Here is a 10,531-nt window from a genome sequence, read left to right as displayed (position 1 = left end):
ATGTCAGAGGCGGGTTCTTTACGCAGAGAGTTGTGAGAGCATGGAATGCGTTGCCAGCAGCAGTTGTGGAAGCGAGGTCATTGGGGATATTTAAGAGACTGCTGGACATGCATAAGGTCACAGAAATTTGAGAGTTCGTACATTAGGTTTACCTCACATGAGGATCAATGGTCGGCACAACATCGTGGTCTGAAGGGCCTGTTCTATGCTGTACTGTTCTATGTTCTAGAATTCCACAGCTTAACAGCCTGATCCTCAATACTCCATAGCCTGAGACCATTACCCCCTGTTTTGGAATCTCCAACCATGTGTAAAATTCTCTCTATATGCAGTCTCTACTACCCTGTCAGAATGTTCTATGTTTCAATGAGATCCCCTCTCATTCTTTTAAACTCCAATGAGTACTGGTGCAGTCAACTCAATCTCTCCTCCTCTGACCATCCCAGGAATCAGCCTGGTGAACCTTCACTGCACACAATAACCCAAGTAACGTCTCATCAATGCTCTGCACAACTGCATGATTTGGAGATGCCGGTGTTGGACTGGGGTGTACAAAGTTAAAAATCACACAACACCAGGTTATAGTCCAACAGATTTAATTGGAAGCACACTAGCTTTTGGAGCGACGCTCCTTCATCCCACAACCACCTGATGAAGGAGAGTCACTCCGAAAGCTAATGTGCTTCCAATTAAACCTGTTGGACTATAACCTGGTGTTGTGTGATTTTTAACTCTGTACAACTGCAGAAAGACTTCCATACTCCTGCACTCAAATCTTCTTACAACGAAAGCCAACATCCCATTCACCTCCTTAACTGCTTGTTGAACCTACATGCTTGTTTTCAGATACCTCGGTCCTTTTTACACTAACATTTCCCAAACTGTTACCAATTATATAATACTCTCACATTCAGGTTTCTTCTACTGAAGTGGATAACTTCACACTTACCCACATTTTGCAGTATGTGCTCACTCACACAGCTTCTCAAAATTGCTGTGAAGCCTCTTTGCATCTCCTCACCACTCACCTAGTTTTGTGTCATCAGCAAACTTATAAATATTTCATAAAATCATATAATCCTACTCTTTGGCCCATTGAGTACCACCAACAATACACTTGACATGACAATTGAATTGAATTGAATTGAATTGAATTTATTGTCACATGTACCGAGGTAGAGTGAAAAGCTTTGTCTTGCGAGCAACACAGGCAGGTCACAGAGTTAAGTAGCATAGGTAAGTGAGTAATAGGTAAACAGCAGCAAAAACAAAAACACAGGTACAGGCGAATGTTAAGAGTTTGTGAGTCCATTCAGTATTCTAACGGCAGTAGTGTATAAACTGGTTTGAAACCGGCTGGTGCATGTGTTCAGACTTCTGTACCTTCTCCCTGATGGTAGAGGTTGGAGGAAAACATCGTCAGGGTGGGATGGATCTTTGAGAATGCTAGTTCTCTAAACCAAATTATAACTGTTAATACTCGAGGCCCATGCACGGACACTTGCTGTACCTGACGAGTCAATGTTTCCCACTCTTGAAAATTCTTACCCTGTTTGCTGTCTACTATTCTCCATCTTGCCAGTATCTTACTCATAATCCAATGGGCTTTGATTCTGAACTAACCTCTTATCAAAGACCTTCAAAAGCTTTCTGACAATCCAAATATAATACAAAATGACTCTACTGGTTACGTCCTCAAACTATATAGCAGGTTTGTGAAACACGATTCCCTTTCAGAAAGTCATGTTGGCTTTGTTTAATTCTGTTGATATTTTCTAAACAACATGTTATCAGAACCTAAGAGACTCCAGTGGTTTCCCTACTACTGATGTTAGTCTAAACAATCTGCAATTTCCTGTTTTCTCCCACCTCCCTTTTATACATAGTGGGGTTACAAACCAATCTTGCTTTTAAAATTAAACTTTTAAAAATAATATTAATTTCTTTCAATTCCTCCTTCTCACTATACTTTTGGTTCCCAAGCAAACAACTCCTTCTGTGATATGCACATACATGCAATGACATGGATGTTGGTGAGGCCACTTTTGAAGTACAGTGCACAGTTCTGGTGACCCTGCTATAGAAGGGATATTATTAAACTGAAACAGTGCAGAAAAGATTTACAAGAATGTTGCCAGGACTGGAGGTTTTGAGTAAAAAGGGGAGGCTGGATAGGCTGGGTTTTAGGAGGTTGAGGGATGACCTTGAGGGGTATGGATAAGGGGAATATCACAAAATCGCTACAGTATGGAAAAAGGCCATTTGGCCCAATAAGTCCACACCAAGCCCCCCCCCCAAAGTGTAACCCACCCAGATCCATTCCCCTACCCTATTACTCTATATTTACCCCTGACTAATACACCTAACCTAAACATCCCTGAACACTATGGGCAATTTAACATGACCAATTCACCCAACCTGCACATCTTTGGATTGTGGGAGGAAACTGGGGTACCTGAAGGAAACCTATGCAGACATGGGGAGAACATGCAAACTCCACACAGACAGTCGCCAGAGGCTGGAATCAGACCAGGTCCCTGGCGCTGTGAGGCAGCAGTGCTAACCACTGAGCCACCATGCCACCCCTAATAGCAAAGGTTTTTCCCCAGAGTGGAGGATTTCAAAACTAGAGGGCATAATTTTAAAGTGAGAGGAGAAAGATTTAATACACTTTTTCCATTTTATGTTAATGGAGTGACAGTGGTCAGAACTGCTGCCTCACAGTCCAGGGACCCAAGTTCGACTCCACTGGTGGGTGACTGTCTGTGGGGAATTTGCACGTTCCCCCTGTGTCTGCATGGTTTCCTCCCACAATCCAAAGATGAGCAGGTTAGGTGGATTAGCCATGGGAAATGCAGGGATAGGATAGGGCGGTGGGTCTGGGTAGAGTGCTTCTTGGAGGGTTAGTCTGGACCCAATGGGTCAAACAGCTTGCCTCCACACTGCTTCACTGTCGGTGGATTGGCCATGGTGAATTACCCACAGTTTAGATTAGATGTGCTAACCGTGGGAAATGTAGGGTTACAGGGATGGGCCTGGATGGGATGCTCTTCGGAGGTTGGACTGAATAGCTTGTTTCCACACTGTAGGGATTCTATGGACCTGAGTGGCAACTTTCTCACATACAGTGTGGTTTAAAAGTGGAATGAACTGCCAAACGAAGTGATAGATGCAGATACTACATTTAAAGGACATTTGGACAGATACATGAATAGGGAAGGTTTATAGAGATATGGGCTAAATGCAGGCAAATGGGTCTAGCTTAGTTTAGGAAACCTGGTTGACTTGGACATATTGGACTGAAGGATCTGTTTCCATACTGTATGGCTCTACAACTATGCAGTAGAAGTGGTAAAAGTGGCATCTCTGTCTCTTTAGTACTGTTTGCACATGAGTGTGATGGAATCTATGAGGAGAAAGTGAGGTCTGCAAATGCTGGAGATCAGAGCTGAAAATGTGTTGCTGGAGAAGCTTAGCAGGTCAGGCAGCATCCAGGAACGGGAGAATCGACGTTTCGGGCATAAGCCCTTCTTCAGGAATCGACATTCCTGAAGAAGGGCTTATGCCCGAAACGTCGATTCTCCCGTTCCCTGGATGCTGCCTGACCTGCTGCGCTTCTCCAGCAACACATTTTCAGCTGTGGTGGAATCTATAAAAGTGGAATCTGACCAAACCCAAATCTTCTTCTACATTGGTGGAAGAGGGAAAAGATACATTATTGAATGGAAGATTGGTGAGTGGGAAGGACTGGAAATTTGGTGTTGCAGGCTTTAATTCAGAATAACCACTCGCTTTCGTCTTTGCCTCAGATCCTATTTAATTACTCACTGGCACAAAACATAAACTGAAATATATGTATAAAGGAGGTAAAAACAATGACTGCGGATGCTGGAAACCAGATTCTGGATTAGTGGTGCTGGAAGAGCACAGCAGTTCAGACAGCATCCAATAGATGTATGCCTGCTACCACCCACGAAGGCTTTGCTCAGAGACACAAGACAAAAACCAGAATCCCTGTCACCCACAGGATAGTGGCACTCTTTGAAGGATGAAAAGCTATCAGTACTGTCCCACTGCAGCCACAGACTGTTTTTAAAAAAATCTGATTTAATTGCTTGTTGCAATTGACCCATCGATTGTGGTTCACCCGTGGATTCTATCATAGTGTTGACTTGGAGAGTATCCGCTGCTACCATTGACTTATATTTGAATGGTTATTGAATATATTCTTCCCAGCATTGATGGATGATTCAAACCTCCCATACATTTACATTCCATCTCTCTTACATGTTGAAGGGGAGACATATAAACATGAGAATTAGGAGCAGGAGTAGGCCATCTAGCTCATCGAGCCTGCTCCGCCATTCAAAAAGATCATGGCTGAATTTTTGTGGACTTAGCTCCACCTACTCACCCACTCATCATAACCCTTAATTCCTTTACTGTTCAAAATCTATCTTTGCCTTAAAACCAATCAATGAGGCAACCTCAACTGCTTCACTGGGCAGGGAAATCCACAGATTCACAACCGTCTGCGTGAAGAAGTTCCTCCTTAACTCAGTTCTAAATCTGCTCCCCCTAATTTTGAGGCTATGCCCCCTAGTTCTAGTTTCACCCACCTGTAGAAACGACCTCCCTGCTTCTACCTTATCAATTCCCATCAGAATTTTGTATATTTTGGTCAGATTTCCCCCTCATTCATCTAAGTTCTATTGAGTACATTCCCAGGCTACTCAATCTCTCCTCATAAGCCAACCCTCTCAACTTCAGAATCAACCTAGTGAACCCCCCCTGCACTCCCTCCAGTGTCAGTACACCCTTTCCCAAGTAAGGAGACTCTGGATCATACTGAGCACTTCCCATACCTTGGCAGCCATCTCTCTCAAAAGACCACCATCAAGGAGGAGACCCAACACTGCACCAGCTCAACCTTACTATAAACTACAATAAAGACAAAGAGCTCAGTGAGTCCTGGTGTACAGAGCAGTTGACATCAACACACTCCTTCACTGAAGGGAGACCTGGTCAGTTTTTCGAGCAATGGCTAAATGTGTTATAAAAACATTCTGAAGCTGTCCTCGCAGACAACGACCAGGATTTTCTTGGTACCAACTGTTCAAAACAGTGACAACTTGTCCATCAGGCTTTGAATGACATCTCAAGTGATGATTAAGTATGGCGGCAGAGAAGGGAAATGCTGTGCTCTGGAACCTTGTGGGACACCTTGCCTAAAGATCTCCAGAATGAGAATCAACACATTCAGACACATTAAAGACCCCGTGACAGAAACTCATGATAGTGAATGGAATCAAGAAACAAGTGGGCGGCATGGTGGCACAGTGGTTAGCACTGCTGCCTCACATCGCTGGAGACCCGGGTTCAATTCCCTCTTCAGGCAACTGACTGTGTGGAGTTTGCACGTTCTCCCCGTGTCTGCGTGGGTTTCCTCCGGGTGCTCCGGTTTCCTCCCACAGTCCAAAGATGTGCAGGTCAGGTGAATTGGCCATGCTAAATTGCCCGTAGTGTTAGGTAAGGGGCAAATGTAGGGGTATGGGTGGGTTGCGCTTCGGCGGGGCAGTGTGGACTTGTTGGGCCGAAGGGCCTGTTTCCACACTGTAAGTAATCTAAAACCAATGCTGCCACCATATCACTGAAGGGTTTCATGAGGATAATGTTCTGAAATAACATCTTTATGCTTTTCCTTAAGTTTGCCAAAGGTAGAACAATTACATTCCAGGGAGGATCAAACAAATATCTTACAGTTTATTGCAATGCCACACACTAAATCAATTCCTCCCCCCATGATCCACTAACTCAGGCTTTTCCATTCCAGGACATTTCAATCAGGTACAACAATGGACTCATAGCTGGTCGGGAGAGCAGGTCTGGGTGATGATGGCATGGAGAATCGCCTTAGTTGTCAGGTCCGTGGAGTTAGAGCCCAGGGCCCTTTTTGATCATCAAGGAGTGTTGCAGCCATTGGAGATTGCTTCACAGAATTCATGAATATGGGTGTACTCTATCTGTATTCATGATGGGTTGAGGGATGGAGCGACAATGCTGCTGTTCACGAGGGAGAACGCAGGAACTCCAGCAAGGTATTACTAGGGAACTTTGATATGGTGGAGATCCTATGTTTGTCTGTAGAAAGATTTTGTGCACACTTTCTACCATTAAGTTTCTGGGCACCAATACCTAACAGGTTCTCGGGTTTGGAAGGGAAAGTGGGGTGAGAACTGCATGCAAAAAACTAATGATAAAAGCTTGTCATGATCGCATTGCTGCCATCAGGTCTGGTGTTACTCATTAATGGTACGGGTGCAACTGCATTTGAAATAGTTCAGTCTTTAGGGATGATAACTTCTCGATCCCCCCACCACCTCCCACTCCCACTATCGTCTCCTGACATGTCAGAACATGACATGACCATGCTGGAGACATAGAAAAATCCAAACAAACAGCAAAATGGTCCAACTCCGGACACCGCTCCTGCAGGTGGAGTCAGTGGCTAACTGACTGAGAAGTTGGAAGGTTATTTCGGGGGTATTGGGGAAGTGGAGCTGAGGCTGCAATCAGATCAGCCATGAACATCAGAACAGGTTCGAGGGGCCAAATGGCCCACTCTTCATACCTCATCACTGCATTTACATGAGCAGGCCATCGACTCCCTGTCCCTGTTCTGCCATTCAATTAGATCTAAAGTTGATCTACATTTTAACTCCTTTATCCGCCTTGATTCAACTCTTACTGCCTCTCTTTATGCACATTAGCGAGCCATGACGGGATAACGTACGATTATATACCTCACAACAGAAAAGCAAGTCTAAGTTAAACAGGAAGTCAGGGTTTGCCCAGTCTTGCGAAATCATTGAAATAATTGTGTGTCAGACAATCCAATGAACTCTCTCACCTTGTGGTTTGCTGAGTCTGTCCATCAATTCTGAAGTCTACATCAGGATATCTAAAACAGTGCTGGTATCTGTTTCTTAACTCTGCAACTCTGCTCTGCTGCAAACTGCATTGTAATTTTCCAGACAGGAAATAAGAGATAGAGACGACGCCCAGTACGTTATTATGCAAAATGGCTCAATTCCATTCTGCTTAAACAATGTTAAATGTTTATTCCCAAGTCAAAGCTCATTCCATTGCTCTTTTGCTTAAATAAAAGAAAATACAATTACTTGGCCTCTACATTGATTGTAGTATTGTATATATTTCTCTCATACTAAATGTTAAGTATGGGCTCAGACAAAACATCACATGCAAATCATAATATAATGTTTGCATTCCCAAAGTCATGGGTTTCAGAGTTGTAGGATAGTCAAGCTCAGTAATCAAGTGGGAATGGTGGAGGGAGTGTAATATTATTGAAATCTCCTCTGCCTAAGGGGTATACATAATCACTGGTAGTGAGAGTTCAGGGAGAAAACAGAAAAGTGTCTGTGTGTCTGTGACGTTGTGGTTTGCTTCATATTTATTCATGGAATGTGTGCTTCGCTGTCCATGCCAGCATTTATTACCCATCCCTAATTGCCCACAGGGCAGTTAAATGTCAACCACATTGCTGTGGGTTTGGAGTCACATGTAGGCCAGAGCAGCTAAGGATGGCTGTTTCCTTCCCTAAAGGATATTAGTGAAACAGATGGGTCTTTCCAATTGCCACTGGATTCACGGTCACCATTAGATTGCTAATTGTAGAGAGACATTTATTGAATTCAATTTTCAATTTCTGCCATTTGAAACCAGGTCCTGAAAGTCTAGCAATAGTTTAGCAATAATATCACTAGGCTATCACTGCCCCTGTATGTACGGTATTGTGTGTGTGAATGGAGGTGTATTAGGGTGTGCATTTGTGTGTACACACACATTTTTGACAAGTGGTTATAACAGCATTCGAAAAGGTATTCTGCAATTCCTCTTTACGCTCAACAGAAAAACAAGGGAAAAGGACAATTTACCTGCACATGCCTGATCCATAACACTGCAGTGTAATTGCCCGAAAAGAGATGAAGGATGTTGCATTTAAAGAACAGTTGCACTTACGTTTAATTTAATGCCAAGAGAACAGCAGGATGTATGCACTCCATTTTTAAAGAGCCAACTTCTCACGATCAGACTTGTATAAAACGTAATAGGATGGCTTCAAAACAACTCAATGCCACATACTCTTTCCTGTGGGAAATGCACTAACTTCAAATGATCACATCAACCAAATATGGACACAGTAGCGAATATTTGACTAAAACAGCAGAGAACTTTAATGGCAGATTTACAGATGCATTCAAATCATATCACCTTTTGAGAAAACAAAGAAAGAATAATTATTTCAATTGGCAGGAGGATCTGTAATCAGAGGACAAGGATCACTGGCAAAATGCTGGGAAATAGGGGGAGGAGGTGGGTGGCAGAGATGAAAAAAACAAAATTATGCAGAGAGTTGCTATGGCGTGGAATACGAGACATGGTGGACTGGTGAGTTACTATGACCTGGGATACAAGGCGTGGTGGACTGGTGAGTTACTATGGCCTGGAAAACAATTAATAACATTCATTTCTCTCTAACATGTTGTAGTTTTTTGCTTCCTGTTTCTATCTAATTTTATGTTCCAGTTGATCCTGCTTCCACCAGTCCACCACGCCTTGTATCCCAGGCCATAGTAACTCACCAGCCCACCACGCCTTGTATTCCAGGCCATAGTAACTCACCAGTCCACCACGCCTTGTATTCCAGGCCATAGTAACTCACCAGTCCACCACGCCTTGTATTCCAGGCCATAGCAACTCACTGCATAATTTATTTTTTTTCATCTCTGCCACCCACCTCCTCCCCCAATAACCCAGTTCCATTAAAGAACCAGCACAGCACGACAGGCCAAATGGTCTTCCGTGCTGTATACAATTATAACAAATAGGACAGGATGAGACCATTCAGCCCATCAAGCCTGCTCAGCCATTCAATTAGATCATGTCTGATCTTTGTTACTGTCCATTCCCTGTATCCCTGGTTTCTGTGCACATCTGCCAATCTCAGCCTGGCATATATTCAATGATGGAGCATCCACCGTCCTGTGGGGTGGAGAAATCCAAAGATTCCCAACCCTTTTGTGTGAAGTAATTTATCCTCATCTCAGTTCTAAATGTTCATCTGCTAATCTGAGACTGAGCTCCTGTGTTTTAAATTCCCCATTCAGCAGAAAAACTCTCAGGACCTATGCCAGATCCAAGGAAGACTCATACGGGACTCAGAATGTTAACTCTATTTCTCTCCCTACAGATCCTGGCCAGACCTGCTGAGATTTTACAGCTCCTTCTGTCTTTATTTCAGATCTCCAGTATCCGCATTATTTTGCTCTGATTCTCTCAGTATTTATCCTTACAGAATACTGGGTTTTTCAATGAGATTATCTTCTCTCCTTCTTGCACATTCCAGAGAATAGGGATCCAATCTACTCAGCCTTTTATCACAAGACAACCATCTTGTCCCAGGAACATAGTCAAGCAAACCTTCATTGTACTGCTTCCAATACTCCAACATGTGTTAGAGAGAGAGGGGAAACGAGACAGCACAAGTGAGTGAGACACAACAGAAGGAGACACAAGGGAGAGAGATTGAGAGAAAAAACAAGACAGAGAGAGCAAGAGTAAGCGAGATATGAGAGACACAGAGAAAGAGAAAACAGAGAGATAGAGAGAGAGATAGACATAGGGAGATAGAGAGAGCGCTACGGAGACAAAAAACATAACCTTTTAACATGCACCACACCTCTAGTGTTAATAATTCTCTTACCTTTTCTTGATCTGGAGAAAAACTTCATGGAAACAGGCGAGGTAGAAGTGGAACTGCCAGAGGAATCCTTCGAGGTGGAGCGGAAGATCCCACTGAAGCTCATTCGCCGAGGAGACCTTGGCGAAGAGTCTTGGGGAAAAGGGAATACTGTTTTTGGAGAACCAGGGCTCTGCTTCACTCTCACTGGAGCAGAGACCGGGCTGGAGGGTCGGTTGTAAAAATTCCGGGAGAAGAATCCTTTGGAGGGGCTACCGCTGGAATGGGAGCTGTCTTCACCCTGTAGGTGGGAACACAAATCAGGCCTCATAGCAGAAACGGTCACACCAAAACCCATCAAATAAGAAGCGTTTTGATACATTTTTACTTTAACCATGCACTTTTGAAGGACAAAGGATTCACAAAAAAGCAACAAGATGCAGCAACATATCCCTAGAACATCCCATACACAGATTACAGCTCATCGAGTCTCCAGAGATTTCGCATAAATTGCAAGAATGCTCCAAAAAAGAATCATCCACATAGATAAGGTAATTGCAACAATTATGCTGTGGCAGAATAAAATGTGAATTCATAATGGCCTCACAATCTTAGAAAAGGTCAAGGGCTTTCTGCAGCTTGTAGCACTGAAGGAAGCCAGTCAGTCTATTGTATCATTGCCAGTTCTTTGAACGAGCTATCAAATTAATTCCATTACCCTCCTCCTTCCTCTTGGGCCCTGAACAATTTCCCCTTCCAGTACTGGAA

General features: G+C 43.5%; 1 protein-coding gene across 4 annotated transcripts in view; it reads right to left on the bottom strand.

Annotated features, from left to right (window-relative positions):
• The window catches only part of LOC122550126 (5'-AMP-activated protein kinase subunit gamma-2-like), a 461,224-nt gene that overhangs the window by 222,413 nt on the left and 228,280 nt on the right, over nucleotides 1-10,531 (bottom strand). For all 4 annotated transcript variants that reach the window (XM_043690750.1, XM_043690749.1, XM_043690748.1 and 1 more), the window contains exon 3: nucleotides 9,788-10,064. In XM_043690750.1, coding sequence (XP_043546685.1) covers nucleotides 9,788-10,064 — 277 coding nt within the window. The remainder of the gene's footprint in view (nucleotides 1-9,787; nucleotides 10,065-10,531) is intronic.

Source organism: Chiloscyllium plagiosum, chromosome 5, assembly GCF_004010195.1.
Source record: "Chiloscyllium plagiosum isolate BGI_BamShark_2017 chromosome 5, ASM401019v2, whole genome shotgun sequence".
Taxonomy (NCBI): Eukaryota; Metazoa; Chordata; class Chondrichthyes; order Orectolobiformes; family Hemiscylliidae; genus Chiloscyllium; species Chiloscyllium plagiosum.
This window is presented reverse-complemented; position numbering and strand designations above follow the sequence as displayed.